Raw genomic sequence first — 19,150 nt, forward strand, 5'->3', positions numbered from 1 at the left:
ACAGTGTATCTCTTTTACATTCAGTAATTGTTATATATAGGTGTTAAGTGGATAATATTTAAAGTCTCTTAGCTGTTAACTGGAAGGTGCTCAAGTACTAGATCGGATAAGTCTTTAGCTAGAGAGATCAAGCCTTCTGGAAGCATAAAGGTTGGTTTTTAGCAAAGTAGATACTTAGTCGCATGGAAGTATCACAAACCCTGTTGTTGTCAGAGCGGTTGAAGAGGAAACAGCAGGCAAGTGACAGGAGGGTGGGGTGCCCTTGTCACACCAATACGTGGGGGGATTTCAAATATGGGATTGTCCTGCTCACCCAGTCACCACACAATGCGGAAGTATGAATAGCATGGATCTTCTGATATCATTGATTTGTAGGTGACTTAGGCGTTACAAAGATCATGCTCAATGTTAAATAATGAAAGTACTTGTGTGTTGATTGGAAACAGTTGCGATTTATTCCACCACAGTGTGACTGATATCCTTAGGAGGCTTAAGAGTTTGACTGGATGATAAAACACAGCACCTTCAAGACGGAAACTATTCCGTGAAGCAGTATCCCCTAACCCTGCTCCTGGACATTTGGATTTATTTAGCGTTTCTCTCTGGCATATTACTTAGTTAGGCCTGATTGAGCTGTTGGTTTAATTGTGATGATGGTAGACTGATCATGTTACATGAAGATGCACTGTAACTGATTTCTGTTAAAAACAAGAATACCTGTAACAGTAAAAAGTTATCGTATTTTTGCTTCCAAAAATGATATGTATTAAGCAGACCCTTTTGTGAAAATGAGGTACAAGTGGTGAAACTAATAGATCAAGCATGCAATTGTCAAGAAGCCAACTAGGTATAAGTTCAGCTAAACTAAGCTTCCAGTGAATCACTAGTAAAAAGTGCAGGATAGCATGGGAGCAACTGCGTCACAATCCATTTAAAAACCTTGTAATAACCTAATGGGATAACTATTCAAATCAAAAACACCATGAAACCAGTTCTTATGAGACGAGTCCAAATATACAAGTTCATCTGGTATTGAATGCCTGACCAAGGAAAAGGGAATGAAAATGAAATATGTCTGTGGCTGGATGATCTAGGTGTTTCCAGAAATAGTTATGACTGCATGCGGATGGTATACTTCTTCCACCATTGAGGAACCACACAAAGAAATTTCTGGAGTTAGATTTATTCTTCTTTTAGTGAATGGACCTCCTGATGGAGTTGGCTTGCCGGTTGAAGAGGACAAGTTGGGATGTAGGTCTTTATACATACTCAATGGAGGTGGGTGTTATTCCATTAAGGGCTCTAAAAACCAGCACAGTGATTTTAATTGGCTCCCTTGAAGCACTTGCATCAGTGAGAAGAGGCAAGGAGAGATAAATCATGAGAGCATTTGGGCTGATTGAATGTCAAATGTGCTGTTGGATGCTGAATCATCCGCCGTGATTTTAGGGCTGCCATGATTAGTCAACGTAGTCAATTACTTCGACTCTGAAAATGCGTTGACATCAATATTTTAAATCAGTAAATGTAAATCAATCAATCAATATTTTTAACATATATATTTTTTTTAAACTACTTTTATGATTTCTAAAATGCTTCAATTCATTATAACAGATGTTTTCCTTTAATATCACTATGTAGTGATGGGAGTAGTTCAAATTATAAAAAACAAAAAGGTGGTTTTACACTGTGTAAAGCGCGATGGCGTATACCACGGCGGCACTAGCACTATGTACCACCTGAAGAGGAAAAGCACAGAAGATATTCGGGACGATGGACCGCCAGGGTTGGCAAAAGCACGCTAAGTGCTGCCTATTCATGTTTATTAAACTGGTACTAGAATAGAGAGCTTTTTAATATCTTTTGTCCTTGTAGCTGCTAAATACACTCATTATTAAAGCCATAAAGTTGTCTGCCTGCTGCATTAGAATCTTCACTGAATAAGGTTTTGTGAAAATGTTATGGGTCAAATCTGGGCTTGTCCTACATTGATGGAGGATGTTGGTGTGTTTGTGTTTGTGCACGTTGGACTTGTTGGGATCAGTGTTGTTATCATAAACAAAAACTGAAATGAAAACAAATAGTAAATAAAATAAATTAATTTGTGAATTGAAATAGAAATTAAAACCATATTTACAAAAAAATGTTCTGGACTTTAATCTGCAAAAAGTACCACACCACCATCTTTCACCTTGTTTAACCAAAGTATCTTCTCTTTTAAAAGATGATGCGGCTGCCGATCTGTCCCTACCTTCATGTGACTTAAGTCGTTTGTGTTGCATGATTCCACTAACCGAATATATTAAGCATGAGGATACAGCAAATTTACATAAATTACTTTTGGGCATCGCAATACATATCTCATTAATATTTTTAGGCATACTGCTGATCTGCTTGTCAAATTGTGGCCGCAAATAATGCGCGTATAGTCCGGAAAAGCCAATGTACATTATCTAAAGCCCTGCAATGGCATTGTAGCGGATATTAATAATATACACTGTCCATGACAGGTCAAAGTTCAGTATATTACGAGCAGAATTCACCAAAGTTAGAGTTCGGATTTGTTATGCATTAGTCATTTTATATATTGTGCCTCATGCACGGGGACACAGCAGGTAATGTGTGCTGGGTGAGTGCACTGGCGGTTTTTGATGTAGTGGGGGACATCTTACGAAGTTCTGTCAGTTGCTGGTTAATAAACAAGGCTGACGTGCGTCCGCACTTGTGAGGAATTGCCCAACTTTTTCTTCCAGTTTCTGCAGCATACGGTTTGTTGCTGTCAAAATAAAATTGTTAAATGAAACGGTAAAGTTGATTTTCTGAAGGAAAATCAGCGTAGTCGACCAATCGATAAAATGGTCGATAGATTAATCTATAGAAAAATAGTCATTAAGTGGTTTGACAGCACAATGTGGTAGTCCTGTCAGTAAAGAGTTACAATAGCATAGTTGTGAGATGACAAGTGCCTTGACCAGAGCTGAGCATCATATTATGACAAATAAAGCTTGATCTTCCTGATGTTATAACCTCCAAGACTGGGAGATGGCTGCCATTTGGTCAGCAAGGGATAGATGGTAATTTGTTATTACATATAGGTCCCTAGCAGACCTTTAAGCTGACACCGTTGATCCAAGCTGTACAGTGACGTTGTGGTGAATGGTCAGGCTGGCAGGGAAGGCAAAAAGCTTGGTCTCCGAAAGGTTCAGCCAAAGGTGACGATCCCTTGTCCAGGCCACAACGTTGCTGAGGCATGTGGTCCCAAAAGGCCAGGAGCTTGTCGCAGCTGATGGTATATTCTAACATTCCAGTGTAATGAATAACATTAACACAGGTTGCCTGGAATGACTGTGGTAATACCTGAAGGACTGGTCTTCTAGCTGTGTGTTAGAATCCTCACAATGTTGGCTTTGGGGACTCAAAAACAATCTCTTGCATAGTCACACACCACCTATGTAGAATCTTATCTAAAGCAAATTTGAAGTTTTGTAGTGGATTAATTTAATTTGAACTTTAATTTAAACATAATTGTGCAGTTTAATGGAGAGATTACCGAACATGTATTTCCATTTATCCATCTTCCAACTGCCTGGAAAGAGTCTGGTGGAGGGCGGGGGGGGGGGGGGGGGGGAATTGGGGCTCATCCCTCGCATCATAGGGTGTAAGATTGGAAAAAAATACTGGAATTGGGAAACAGTCTATTGTAGGGCACATAAATAATCCTGGGGAGTTTAGTGACACTGCATAACTTCACAAATACGGGGTGGTGGCTGCATGCGAACAAATGTATGATAAAAACGTGCATAATGGGAATTCTTGATTCTTGAACGTTGTTTTCTTTCGCAGGTTTCCGATGTGTTCACTGCTTAGGGGTTACATAGGTCAGAATTCTGCTAATACTTAAAGCACTTTGTGTTAAGACTTGTGCAAAGTTTCCACTTCGGTCAGGAAGTTCACAGACATGTACTTTCTGTCCCCAGTAGCTCCAGTTGGGCCAGTCTGAGTCCTTATTCAATAAACGGAACCTAGTAGTAATGCTCCAGTAGGCCAGACAGTAAAAGAATAAGCCAGGAAAAAACCTTTTTAACAACTAGATCAACATATTAACTTTATATTTACATGTATGAGTAATTCTAGTGTCTGATTTCTCACAAGGTCATGTTGACCTTGGTACTCAGCTAAGAGTTAGCTTCCAGAAGTGTGCTTAATACAGGTTGTGTTCCACGACTAAGTGTATTTTTAACTGTGGGTAGTATTTTTCACTCATTTCCTCGGTGTCTCTGCCCTGCTTTAAATAACACATGAACCCAAACAGAATTTACTGTAGGATGTGTCTTCGTGACCCTGTTGGAGAAGCAAAATGGTGCTACACCACAGGCAGCAGTGTCAGAAAACAGAAGCTTAAGCTACTCTAGATAACATGTTATTGGGGAACGTTAGGTAATTCGAAACAGAGCCGCTACAGTTTGCCACATATAAGTTATAGTCTGGGCCTACTTTTGTGGCGGAGAAGGTGTTTATATCTCATGCCAGAGTTTAAAGCAGTTATAGCTGTGAAATTCTGGGAAGAACTTTATCTTTGCCACTTCTTAAAGTCTCCCTGTGGATTCCTTATCCCTTTTGTGGGATGTTCTGTCGCCAGCAACTTCAAGAAACTTTGTGAGACTCCTTTAGTCATTATAACAGGATAAAGCGTGGAGAAGATCTGGCAGATAAAGGGATAAATGGCAGGGGTCAGCCAAGTCACTGGGTAGCCACTGGGGGTTCATGAGAAATAAACGTACGATATACTACATATCATTAGCATGCCAGTAACATTGTTTTGCACATATATAGCATGTTTTAAAACAGCAAAATATAGTGTGAAGGTAATTTGTGGAGCAGGCCTACAGTTTAGAACTGTAGCAGGTACAATTTTTTAAAATCAAACAACTAGTAATATTGTGAAGAATTTGCAGAATTATGATAAATTAAGAATTAATTTTCTGTAACTGTTGTTCGGGGGTCTGCTGCAAAATGTCCATTTCTAGTTTTAGACACAAGTTTGGAATTGAAGTATCTTTTCTCTTGAAATAATAGTGTAGATGCTGGCGGAAATTCTGTCAGTCACTTTGCCTATCTGTAGCCGGCTGACACCTGCATGACAACACGACATTCACAGTATAGGCACAGTACGAGTATCATGAGAAGTTTTCACGTTTGCCTCTTCGTTTGCACTGAAGGAGAGAAAGGAGGGACAAAAATGACAAATTAAAGACACACCCTCCCTCCAGCCTGGGAATGGAAAGAACTCCAGATTCTGGATTATGTCATCAGGAAGTACAGCGCTGCTGACGAGGAAGTCACATGGTTTCCGATGACTTCCAACCACTTTCCAACTTTCCGGTTTCACCCTTTCCGTCGTACTGTGATGCTGTTAGCATGCAAAAAGAACAAAAAAAAGTTAGGACTTTGTAGGCTGCAAATAAATTTACCGGAAGGTCTGACAGGCCACCAACACTTTTTACATTTGTATCTGAATTCCTTATTTTACAAAAAACAATCAAAACAAAACTCCCTTCAGTGCCAGATGGCCTAGTGATGTCTATTGTCCTCCAGTGGCTTGCATGCCTTATATGGGTCATGAGTAACGGGGTGACACGAAACCTCTCAGCCTGGAGACTGTCAGCGTTCTCCAGCTCTCCGGCGTTACAGCCACAGCAAAGGGCAGATGCCTACACAGAGACCTAAAAAAAGGCTTTGTTTATTTATAAACCAGGCAAAGGACGCACTCCCGAAACCTCAAAACTTGCAGACAACCTGGAACGTTCGTCTCCTCACCAACCGCCACCATAGTAGGACCGCGCAAATGTCACGCGGTACCATCAAATTTGGCTTGTTTGTGGCGTCGGTTTTTTGTGAGGATATCGCTGCCGCCGAAAACTTGAGTTTTGGGAACAGCCGTTGACTTTGCATGAGAGACAGGCTGCGCTTTTCTTAAAAATAATTAGATTTTCTATGGGTTTTGACCAATAGCATTGCCTATTACAGATGGTTAGGTTTTCTGTGGGATTTACTGACCAGTAACATTGCCTATTACAGATGGTCAGGTTTTCTGTGGGTTTTACTGACCAATAGCATTGCCTATTACAGATGATCAGGTTTTCTGCGGGTTTTGACCAATAGCATTGCCTATTACAGATGGTCAGGTTTTCTGTGGGTTTTGACCAATAGCATTGCCTATTACAGATGGTCAGGTTTTCTGTGGGTTTTACTGGCCAGTAACATTGCCTTTTACACATGGTCAGGTTTTCTACTGGATTTACTGACCAATAGCATTGCCTATTACAGATGGTCAGGTTTTCTGTGGGTTTTACTGACCAGTAACATTGCCTATTACAGATGGTAAGGTTTTATTATGGTTCTGTTGACTAGTAGCGTCACCCAGTGGTTTTTGTAGGGCTTCATTAGAACTGGTGAGAGTGTGTGAGATCAGTTGTGTTTGAATCTGCTGCTCCACACACATACATTATATGACCTAAGTTGTCATGGTCCAGTGCCAGTAAAATGGGGAATGCTTCCGGACTGAGAAAAATAAGATATAGACATATCATACGGTACACACTATTCATCAGCGGGGTTGTTTCAAGCTGTTTTATGTCACCCCTGGGCAGCTCATGTGTTTATACTCTGGAGACTTTATTATTAATTACTGTGCATTTTTAAAGTATTGGGAAAAAGCCAGGCAAATTTCTGCCTTCAGCTTCCATCATAATGCAGGCTGTTTTGTCTGTAAATGCCCAAGCGTTGTTGCATGCAATTTTCAAAGCATTTTTTTTGCATAAGGGGTTAGAACTGTTTAAACTGGGTTTATGGTAGGAATGTAATAACCAGAAGTCCTTAGCCAGAGCTCTCTGAAACTCTGTTGCTGATCCTGAAGATAAGCCCTGTGATGATGGACATCTGAACACTGGAAGATTCTGTATATACTGGGGCTCAAGGTTTGCACGGTCTTTAAGCATGGTTCCAAAATATCGCACTGTAGATGAAACCTCAAACCAGCATCCATCACACTGAGGACCACTTAGCTAGACATTTCTGATACTGTAACTCTGTCCAAGATGGCAGAGCAGAGTGGCAGAAAGCGCTATTCAGAGCTTTGGCTAGGCTGGCATCAGCCAGACAGACGTGGTTCTTCTCTAGAACTTGGACTCTAGGGCACTTTGATACTGCTTGAAAATTTTTCTGCAACCAGAATCTTTTTTCAGAACCAGGGACTTTTGTTGTGTTCACATTGCAGGATCTTACCCTGATTATAGTTCCTCAGAGGCAATTCCAGAACCCTTTCTTAGTACCTACTCCGGACAAGGTACTTTTCATTTGAACACAGACTACCGGGGAGAGGTAGCTTGCTGATTGGTTAACCAAAAGCACCGGCACTAACTTGGAAGTTGCTTGCATCTCCACATTTCTGCTTCGCAAAATTTGATTGCTAACCAGTATATTTTTGTCTAATATTGCCAGTGCTTATTAGTGTGATAATGTTACATAATTTTTTTATTCTGTGGGAGATGAAAGATCGATCTGCTGGGCAGATTTTGCAAGAATCATGAACATGTCATGGGTCATATAAGTAAAATATAAATAAAAGGCTGTGTTCAGTTTTGATCACTATCAAGCCCCCAAATAACTAAGAAGATGAATGATTTATCCTCTATTATTTTGGTGTAGCAGTGAAGTTTCATATGAAATTATGTGAGAAGTTTAAACTACAGACTTTTGCGTATTCCGTGCTTATTTAGCATAAAGGTCCCAGGTCCTGTTGTGTGGTGTGAAAGGACACAGGAAAGTGGCCAAGAGCTACAGAGGTTCAAGGTCGAGACGGCCCAGGGACTTCTAAGCCAGGACCAAGCTCAGGAACTTTGGTTTAAAAGCGCTTTATTTGACTATGTTTGATATGACGAGCTGTTCTTCAGTTGCAAATCACATGCAGGGTGTTTAATCCCAGTCAGCTGACCGTGTGAGAATCAGTTTGAGGACCAACTTAAACTCGGACATCTCCCCTCCTAAGTGGGGAAAAAAATTCACATCACAGTATTTCAAATTTTTGTTATTAATGTTGTGATATTGGTAAAAACAAAAAAGGAGCTGGAAATTTGCCAAAAATATACTACAGCTAAATAGAACTTATTATCTACCAATAGAGTCTGTCAAGTAAGTTGGTGGTGTTGCCGTGAAGTGTGCCGAAAGGCACAAAGCATTGTGGACAGATCGCTTGCTTTTGCTCAATTTTCCTTATATGAAATGCGAAATATTTCCATATGGCCAAGGACTAATGTTTTTCTGTAACCAGATCTTCTTTGCTTTTCTCCTTCTCGCTCATTTTTGTTAAAATTCTCACAAACGTGCTACACTGGCTATGAGTGCGTCTGACAACAAGGACAGGAATGTTCGTTATTGGTTGAGAGAGCGCATGCAGAGCTCAGGCAAAAGCAGCGGCAGTAAACTAGACTTTTTTTCAACATATTCTACATAATCTTGAAAAGGAACAATCATTAAAATAGTAAAGTTTCCTGTGACAGAGTAAAATTGTTTTAGCATAACTTAACCCAGCTGACTATCACAGTGCTTGCAGTGCGAGTATTGCATGTCTATAACTTGCAGTGTCAATATTAATATCGCAATTTCTGCAGCTGTATTTCAGAACTGTGCCATTAAGCAAATATGATGCATAAAAGTTGACTAGAAAACTCGCTGTTACCAACAAACGTCACAGACAGTCTTTAAATAATGAAAATGATGTTTAGCGATGCGTAAATGGCACGTATTGTTCTATTCATGCTGTTTGCGGTGCAGTTCTCTAAATATGTATGTTTTAATTACAAAACTGTCCTTCACGTAAGGCTAATTTATTGTTCTCTATGCAATGATTATCTGTACAGTCAAAATTACATTTTGCTGTGATTATCATCTGTTTGACCAATAAAGTTAATAGAGGGGAGAGGGCAAACCATTGATAAAATATATTTGAATAGATGTTGTTTGCAAGTATTTGTCATTTCTGGATACTTGTGCAGTTTTTGTTTACACATCTCTCATGACCACATGCTGTAAAAATTCCAGAATCCCAGAATAGATTCTAAGCTTTTTTTAAAAAAAAACTTTAAATGAGTTTGGATGAAACACCTCTGGCATGAGGAGTGATGGGGAAGGGCGTCTCGCTCAGCAGAAATCGCTGTGCTCCCTGCACTGCTCCTCCTTGCTTCACCTCGCCTGTCAGGCACACGGCGGCGCATAATGTGCCGCTCGCGCTCTCACATGCACGTGGCGCAATCCATGCACAGCGCTGCATTCCCCACGCAGCTTCGGACCGCAGCAGAAAAAAAATAAAATCCCGTGCGGTTACTTTGTTTCTCTCTCATCGTTCCTGCCGCGGGTCCAGGTTTAGATGTTGCCGGGAGAGAGCAGGGATGGGAGGACGGGCTGCAAGCCGAGCCGTGGCTGGTCTGTTAACCATCTAAAATCTCCCGTCCTCCGAAACGCAGAGCGCTGATGCTGAAGACTCTCGATCGGCAGCTCCCCACAGCTGCTTCCAGGCTGGAGGGGCTGGGAGTCGGCCTCCGTGAGGGAACTCCTTCAAACGCCACCCTCCAGACGGTTGGCATTTTCTTTTCCTTTTATTTTGTTTTTTTTTTTTTTTTTTTTTCGCTGAGCGATTTTTAACGGCGTAAGTACGTTATTCAGATCAAAGCTGGGATCGTCATGGGGTTGAGCGGAAGAAAAGGGAGAGGGGCAGGCAGCATGAATCGTCACAGGGCTTAAAAAACGGGGGCTTTTTTTTTTTTTTTTTTTTTTTGTTCCGACCCCACCGGCCCTCAAAGGAGAAAGGATATCGGGGATAATCGTTTTTAATGCTGCCTCCTTGTGTCCCCCTCTGTTTTCCCAGTGATGGCCTCTGCGGTGCAGTTGTACGCCGGCTGGAAGTTCTGCTGGTAGGAGACGGTGCCGCCCCTCCTGGGATAGAAGACCCAACATGTACAGCGTACAGGATCTCCTGATTTCTCATGGATACAAATTGCCCGGTAAAGCCCCGTCACCCTGCGAGGGGCACCAAGCTGACTGGAGGCGTGAAATCGCCGGGAACAGGTCTGGTCATGGAACAGCGAACGGGTATGAGACGGACACGGGGGCCTATGTCTGCGGAGGGCAGCCGCTGGCTAAGGGCTACTCCAGTGACAACGAATGCAGGGAGAGGAACCAAAGGAGAAAAGCCGGCAGCGGTTACCAAGGTGACACACAGTCCCTGGGCGATTCTCTTGCCACAGATAGCGGGTGAGTTCCTTCTCTTTTCTTTTTTCATACTGCTTTTCCTTAGTGCCTCTTAGCACCACAAGAAAACTTGCCCCCCCCCCAGTGAGTCTGCATAGGACTCCCCCCACCCTCTCCGGCTGTGGCCAGGGCAGTGTCCACCGCCATGGGGGGAGCTACGTAAAGGTGGGATTGGTCACGAGGTTTTTCAGGTGCTGGGAATCGATGTCCGATAGCCGAGCCCACCCCCTCCCAGGTACCTCGACTGCTACTACGTACCGACCCAAATAAAATCACAAGGAGAGTAATATAGATAATGTGAACCCGAGACCACCGGCGCCACATGGGACTGTGTACTGTAAACAGTGCCACCCAGCACAGGATCCAAGCCGGGTTCCTATGGAAGGCCGCCAGCCTAACCCACATCCCCTTATATAACATATAAATATTATACGATGTATTTAAATATGGATGCATACTCTGATCAAAAGGATGTTTGCATTCTAGCATGGAGGCGCCGGAGCGGCTTCTGCCTGAAACGTGACGGTTGCTGGAAGAGACCTGTGTTTCTTTCCGATCTCGTGTACAGATCTGTAATGCTGCCCCACCTATTTCGGGATCCTTCACCAGGTCGTACTTTCAGCCCTATAGCTGTTCTTTTTCCACTAGAACCCAAATGTTAGATTCACTGCTGTGCAGTAGAGGACTAGTTCATTTACTTGTTTACATTTAATCCTGCAAATATCTCGTAGTATTGTCGTAACGCTTTCCCCGGATACGTCATTATTTTGAAAGACAGATACATGTGTCCAGTAGGCTTCAAAATGGCCTTTTCTTCAACGTTTGTGTTTTTATAAATGTTAATGGTTATTTCTTTTTACCAGTAACGTATTTTATTTACTTACTGCCGCGGATACCATTTAGTTAGCACTTGTTTACCCAGAATGCAATGCTGCACCCTTTTTTGCAGAAGCTGTAAAATGCAGATGTTTTTCTTTAAGCGTAAAAAGGCCCTAAAAGAAGATCATATGCTTTTACTTAGAAATTACTTAGAAGTTTTTAAATATGTTTTTAAATATGTTCGGCTGGTGTGGATTGTAAAATGAGCAGTCAGATAGTTTTGGGGGTCTGAAACTGGTTTATATGGTAATTGTGAAAAGTTCATGCATTTCAAAAAAGGAACACAAATGTTAACACTAAACAATTCTTCTGATAGCGAATCTGTAAATTGCAATCCATTAGACCATATCAGAAATGATTTACCTCCAAAAAAATGATTGTGCAACGATCCTAATATTTTAGGATTAGTGACTTGTACGTTTTGGGCTGTTTGCATGACTGGTGGAATTAAAACCTCATTTCAGTATTGTTTCTATGTTGTACGAGTCAAGATTTAATCCTTTTCCCTTTCGTAAGGCAAAATGAGTTTTAGATGCAAAAAAGGCAGTGAAGCGTCTTATTTAACCTGCCAGAATAGATGGTTTAGATTTGATGTCATACTCAAAGAATAACCTTTGATGATGACCTTGCACACTGACCCATATTTGATGATACGTGGTACCAAATCTCTATTCCCACTAGTTCACACTAGCTTCTCTCTCACCCCTGTCCTTTTGATTAACAAACTGGTTTTTATAACACATACAAATGTACAATTCATGTCTATTAAAATGCCAGATCTAAATATATTTGCCTCTTCTGTCAGTTTTGCTGACGATATGCTCAGCATTCCGTGCTGAATCGTGGAATGTCATTCTTCTGCCAGGTGGGGGTTGTGCGCGGGTTACCATCTACTAGCTTTTCGGCTTCAAAGCGAACATTTTTGATGCTGGCGCCATCAACAAATAACTGCCCAGCCACTTACCTGGAATAGTATTATAGCTCGTCATCTAATGTACTAGGAAGACTTGCAAAAAAAGTGTGCGTTTGTGTATATTATATATGTGCGTATCCTGTGCTGCCTGGGATCAGCTCCAGGCTTTCCCCCGTGACCTTGGACTGGATGAAGTGATTGGAGGATGCATAGATGGATAGATATCACATGATATATGTATTTCTTAATTTATACATTTATATTATGTATTTGAGGATAATGATAGACACACCCAATTTTCACGGTTTCACTAAAATTGCTTTAACGCTTTAGTTTAGCGTTTTAGTCATTGTTTTCTCCCTTTAATCTTTTTTTTGTTTTACTCATCGATTGTGTGATTTCAATAGATAAACAAACAACACTGGACTGTTTGAGGAGAGTAATGGGCAGTCTGTCTCAGGTCGAGGGCGCGGCAGATTTCTATTATCCTCAAGAATATCTTAGGGCACTTTCATGGGAATTTTGGGCCAGCCTCCCTTCTGAAATTACCGGGAAGGCGAACTTAGTATCCCACCATGTCGCATTCCAAAACAGCCCAGAATCTTCCGTTCATCATGCATCCAAATGTGCTTTTCTTATCTATGTTTATGGCATATCCTTTGGGAACATCACCAGTGACACACATAGGTTTTACTGTAATGCAGTCAAAGGGATTGTGTTTGAATGGAGAAATGCACACAGATTTTTAGGTGCTGGCACCCTTTTGGTCACAGCTCAGGCCGAACAAAGGTTGTCAGGGTTGTGCTTAAAGGGGAACTCAACCCAGGAGTTCATTTTATTCATCGCCACACAATGTTCCCACATATCCAAAGGAAACTGCTTTCAGGCATCTTTGACACTAAGAATCTGCTTTGGATTTTCCAAGAAAGTGGAGAAAAAAAGTCTATGGAGAAAACTTATGTACTGTACAAAACACATTTTATACATACCAGTATTATTTTTATATATGAATATATGTGTTAGAATATTCAGTTTCTGTTGTTATATGCTGCTTGCTATTGCTCAGCCACTGTGTTATAATTTTTAAAACAGTCCTATATTTTTAAATTATTATTATTAAGAGGGTCCTACGTAATTGTTTTCTGTTCCTTTTCCTTAATTTTCCATGATTTTTTTTTGTATTTGTGTGTATATGTAGCATCATAGGGAGACCAAGGAAAATGGTATTTCAGTGCACTGTGTACTTGTACAGCCTCGTGCCCATTGCTTCCGGGATAGGCTCCGGACCCCTCGCGACCCAGTAGGATAAGCGGTTTGGAAAATGGATGGATGGATGGATGGATGGATGGGTGTACTTGTACATGGATGTGTTGACAATAAAGAATTGTTGAGTCTTGAATATAAAGATGAGGACGAGTGTTATAGACAGGCATGGTGAAGGACGGACAATCCACGTTGTGGTTCATAAACAAAAGGGCTTCATTAAAAGTAAAACAAAACAACTAAAACTGGAAGCAGCACAGGAACAGGCAAGGCAACTGGACAAAATGACGAGCCGATGAGAGGAAAAGGGGCATGCAATTACAGGAGACAGGTATAGGCATTAACAAGCACTAACAACACAGGAACGCAGATGAGGGCAATCAACAAAGGATCTAACACCAGGAGAAACTAAAATATCAAAACGTAACAGTCCAATGCTATACACGGAATAACGGAGCAACCACTGCAGCAGAAATACACAAATATATATTTAACATTTATGTTTCTTTGTAACTAGTTATGTAGACATAATTATAAATTGTAATTACTTTTATAATCATAACTCAAACAACAGAAGGGGAAGCCTGGATGACATAACTGCCCGCTTAGCCCATTAACCCATGCAGTGGCCCAGGGAACAGGAGAAACATAAGGAGCTACTGCCAAACATGATGGCCAGCAACACCTGCAGACCGAACAATAAAACCGACATATTGAAAAGGACAGGACAGGACAGAGGCTGATCCTGACAGATGAATCCAGATGATGGGAAAATGCTAGAGGTTGTATTTCCTACTACAGTAAATAGAGAATTACTCTATTACTCAGGAAACTACAGAATTTTGGCAGAAGCACGTCTTAAGAAGGCAGATTAGATACTTTAGGGGCAGTATACTTTAGGACCATATTTTTTTGCCAAAATCATTGCACAAAACCAAAATGAGATGAGTCTACAAGAACAGCAACCATAAATTATAGATAGGGAATTTTATATTTAATCAGCGATAATGCAACAAATAACTGAAATGAATCTGTAGAATTTAATCTTAACCTGCTTTTTAATGTCACCCTCAAACTCATCATATCTACTGTTCACAGAGAAAATACATATTTTGGGAAAGGGCACCTAACCATTAGCATAAACCATACACTTGTTCATCTGTCAAAAGTCCAGGTTTGTGCCTCAGAAAATGTCAGTGTATTGGTTCATTAAAAGGACCTTTAAGACTAATTGACAATGGTGCCCCAAACATTTCATTCAGACAATACATCAGATCTGTCTTAGCACACACTTTGTGTTACTCTGGTGAGCCAGTAAACCTTATTTCATAATGTGATGACCCACATAGCTTTGTCAAAAGACAAAAATATCATTAGTATGTATGTTCTTGGACTCAACCCTTGTAATGCAAAGTACTTGGTGTCCAATACGGTGTTTTTTGCCTGGCACACACAACATCATGGTTCTCAGTTATACTTTATCAAGAATGCATGATGGCGGAGTTTGTGTTTAAATGCAAGCACAATATCAATGTGGCCATTTACTTTTTGCTGTATTTGCCTGTTTATATATGTTATTTATAAAAACTGTAGTATTGACTGGAATATCGAGCTAGCAGATAGCTTTTTGACCCCATCATAATATTCATTTGCAAGATTTGTTTGCTTGAAATCTCACTAACATAATCATTGTATTTCTGCTGCAGGTTCTACGATGACCCAAGGAGTCTGTCTTCTCAGAGGGATGGGAGGGATGTGTCCTACTGGAGAAGGAGGGGTCAGGACTTCAGCATCCTGTTAGATTTTGGAGATAGGAGAGATCCAAGAGGAAGCAGCTTCAGCAAGGCAGGAATGCCACCGGATGGGCTAGGACATGAAAGGCAGAGGTGGGACGATGGTGCCCGGCTCCGAGATGGGGAGCAGAGAATGGTGATTGAGGACAGGAAATGTCAGAGTCTGGGCACAGAAGACTGGCAGCCAGCAGTGGACTTGGGGCGACAGCTTTCCGATGGAGAAGGCGAGAGGTGGGCACGTGAGCAGCAGCGTATATTGGTCCCTGGGGGCGACACCCACCCTGGGACACGAGGGAAATCCCAATCACTCCCCAGGGTGCTGTCACCGGAAAGAGCGCAGTATCCTGAAATGCCAGTATGGGGACCCATTTCCTTCACTGGCCTGAGGGTCATTGGCAGCCAATCCCAAGGACCTTCCAGGAGGTTCCACATAGAGCTAAGCAGTAGGGATGCTCCTAAGTCTCTTCTACCAATCCCCAGGCTTAGCAGGCCCCTTAAACCACCCTCCTATGAGGCTCACCAGCAAACACGGGGAAGCTTGGAGATGCTTGCCGGAGATATGGGGGTTCAGCCAAGAGACAAAGCATTGCACTCCCAAAGGGTTAGTGGGGGTTCTAGGCCAGACTATTTTGCACAAGAACCAACGGGGTCCAACGCAGGGCCTCCGGTTTACATACCGCCTCCATCTTATAAAAGGCCCTTGCTGCAGAAAGGAAACCAAAAGATGTCTGGTGAAATATTGTCAAACTCCATGTGGAAGGGAGAGCCCTTTCAGCAGGGTGGGAAGTGGTCTTCCAGACAGGCAGGAAACTCTTGGCTGGACTATCAGAGGGACAGAAGTGCACAAGTTAGGAAAAAGATATGTCCTGGATATACAGAAGAGCATGTGGGATGTGTTCAGTACATACCCTTCGATGACCCCCGTGTGAGACACATCTCAGGAGGGCTGTGTGGAAACTCACTGACCTACCCAGACAATATCCGAAGCATCAGTGAAGAGCTTCCCCGTGCTACAGTGTTTGAACAATCTTCACACAACAGTGCCTTTCTCCCGCCAAAGGGACATTATATCAATATGGACACTGACAAGAGATCTAATAGTGAGCAAGACAATGAAAATAGACGGCTCAGTGGTGTGCACAAGGCGAGTGACAACTCCACAGCATCTGACCAAAGCTGTAACAAGTATCAGAAAGATCGATCTTACACGGCTTTCCAAAACATCTCATCTCAGCAGAATGCAAATTTGAACCAGGGATTCTGTGAGACTGTAACACAAGTCAAGAAAATCGAGCCTTGCCCTGAATTAGAAAAGAGCTCAAAAAGAAAATTCACTGAGACCATATTCTGTTTAGTGTCCGTCCCAATTCACTCACAGTCAAACGGGGAGTTGTCAGATCAGAATAACAACAAGAGAGTGCCAGATCCAGTAGGGGGCTCCACCGAAAACAATAGGAGCCATGTTCAAAACCAAAGCCTCCTAAGCACATCCTCATCTGAATTGGAGCGGCGACCATTGACTGGTGGAGCACTGAGTCTCAAAGGACGGAAAAGACCCTCTTATAGAAGGCCAATCCTTCAGCTGAACAAATGCAGAGAGCTGCAGTACCCCGGGTCCTGGCCTGGAGACCAGTACAGAGACCAGGAGACGCAGACCAGCTCCCCTGAGGTGTCCAAGGGACCTCCTCAGGTTCCCCCAAACCAGCAAGCACAAGACCAGGGCAATGCTGCTCCTGACACCACTACCGACAGCAGCATAAGCACCGACTGCAGCAACAGATTTAGCTACCCAATGAAGGGGCAGAAAAGCCTGAATCCTTCCAGCAACAGCGCCTTCTCAAGGACAGCCAATTTCTCCAACCAGCTTATCAAGAACAAAACTCAGCAACCACAATTCTCAGGAAGCCAAGAAGAGGCGGACTACCTTCCAGCCCAAAAGAGTGACAAACCGGCAGCCGGCAGTGGCCCGGAGGTCTTCGGTCAGTTCCTGCTAAAGCCTGTCAGTAGACGCCCAGGGGATGCAATAGAGGAACTGGAGTCTTTCAACAAGGAGCTTCAGGAACAGTTTGGTCAGACGCCAAGTGTTGACCAGTGTATAGAGAACCTGGATGAGGCATACAGAAACATCCTGGAGCTGAGTAAGACCAGCACTAATGTTGAAAGCCCCCTGCTGACAGTTCTGGATGACAATAAGGGAACGAGTCTGTCCGATGAGTTCCCAAACGCAAACAACAAGACTGCTTTCAGGAGCTGGACGTCTGCTACAGATTCAGAATACCGAGAGGTGAGGAGCGCATTTTCTAGACCTGTTGGGAAGGCAGTGAGTTTCAACAGACTGCAGAGAGAAGAGGCGCCAGTGGTGTCAGAAGCTGGCTTACCAGACCAGAATGCCACCACTCACATTCTCCAGAATGTACAAGGTGACCGCAAGGCATTAAAGCCAGACATTACTGTTCCCTCAGAGTCTCTACTGAAGGATGTGGGATTAACGGTGTACACAGAAGCTCCAGGGGCTCCAAGACAACTGATGCAGGATGCCTCCACACTGACCAGTCCCCCTGACTATGAGGATGTATGTCAAGCCTTGCAGATGTCAAGGGAAAAGCCAGTGCCGAAAGAGAAGAAAGAGAACAAATTCAGGAGTCTGAGCACAGGTCCTCTAACAACACTGAAGAGTGCAGGATACTGCAGTGCAGGTTCCACACTGGAAAGTTCCTTTTCCAAAGCTGTGAGAGGAAGGAAGTCAAAGAAAGGGAACTCACTGCCAAAATTCAGTGGGGAAAAGAGTGTGAACGTTATAATGGTCAAAAGACAATTTGATAGGTTCTACAATAGGGGGGGGACACGTTGTATTGTCGATGATGTACCAGACGATGACATAAATGATGTCACTGCTCCTGACAACACTTCTGAACATTTCGATTGGAGGAAGCAGTTGTCATTGGCGGAGAAGCATCTGGAGACCCTGCTGTTGAAAGAGAAAGTCAACAGTGTGCCAGCAGAAGACCTAAGCAAGCTTTATGAAGTCAAATGTGCTGAGGGCATCCCTGAGAATGAGTCCATTGAAGAGAGGGCAGCCAGAATATTAGGAATAGACGTACCTGCTGAATCTTTGGGCGTGGTGGACCGGAGAGAGGGGAAACAAGCAGAAGAACCAAAAACAGAAAATGACAGCGAACATCTGGGTAGTAAATCTCCAGAATGTGCCAACGGAAAGCAAATGCATGTGAGCGACCAGTGTGAAGAAGTGAGTGAGGCATCCATATCAGATATGAGACAAGAAGGTGAGACGGCGGACGAGATGGAAACCAGTAAGGACAATAACCTTAGCAAGGATAATGGGAACTGCGTTGGAAAGAAACCGGGAGCAGCAGAGGGCCCTGAGAATAAGCCAGTTCTGTCTGTGAGGACCAATGCTGATGAAGGGTGTAAGGGCCTGAGCACGTCCCGGATGATCGAAGCACTGCAGGGCAGGCTAGGTGCCTCATCCTGCAAGGTAGCAGCAGATCGCTTGGCCCGGATGAAGGAAGTAGACTCTGTGTCACGGATGAGACGCCTCAATTTCAGGAGCTTGGACTCGGGAGAGGAGCCTGAGGATGAGGCCAGGGCAGGGGCAAGCATGCTGGAACAGTCCCAGCCCGCCCGGCCCCAGCCACAGTCCCGTAATACTACCCCAGCCATCAAGAGGGCGCTTACTCTACCCCGAGGCTTTAGTATGTCCTCCAAAAGAACAGAGCTCCAAGATGGGGATCCGCAGCCCCCCTCAGGTCAGTCTGTGAACTTATGTGCTGAAAGTTTAGCTTGTCTCTGCGACTAGACTGTGTTAGTTTAGCAAACCAGGCTGTTCCCAGGTGGAAGCAGATGACCCAGTGATTCATATTCCTGGATACAGTAGAATCCAGGTAATTTGCCTGGAAGAAAACCATTTTTATTTTTGGAATAGAACGAAATGGAAACAATATAGCTTTGAAAAAGAATGTATTTGTAGTTTGTTACA

The 19,150-nt window shown here is 42.9% G+C and overlaps 1 protein-coding gene across 5 annotated transcripts in view; it reads left to right on the top strand.

Annotated features, from left to right (window-relative positions):
- jcada (junctional cadherin 5 associated a) overlaps positions 1 to 19,150 on the top strand; it is a 33,411-nt gene that overhangs the window by 11,405 nt on the left and 2,856 nt on the right. For all 5 annotated transcript variants that reach the window (XM_049015912.1, XM_049015890.1, XM_049015910.1 and 2 more), the window contains 2 exons: positions 9,923 to 10,308; positions 15,067 to 18,920. In XM_049015912.1, the coding sequence (XP_048871869.1) occupies positions 10,010 to 10,308; positions 15,067 to 18,920 (4,153 nt within the window). In that variant the 5' untranslated portion in view covers positions 9,923 to 10,009. The remainder of the gene's footprint in view (positions 1 to 9,922; positions 10,309 to 15,066; positions 18,921 to 19,150) is intronic.

The sequence above is a fragment of the Brienomyrus brachyistius genome, chromosome 1 (genome assembly GCF_023856365.1).
Source record: "Brienomyrus brachyistius isolate T26 chromosome 1, BBRACH_0.4, whole genome shotgun sequence".
In the NCBI taxonomy this organism is placed as follows: domain Eukaryota; kingdom Metazoa; phylum Chordata; class Actinopteri; order Osteoglossiformes; family Mormyridae; genus Brienomyrus; species Brienomyrus brachyistius.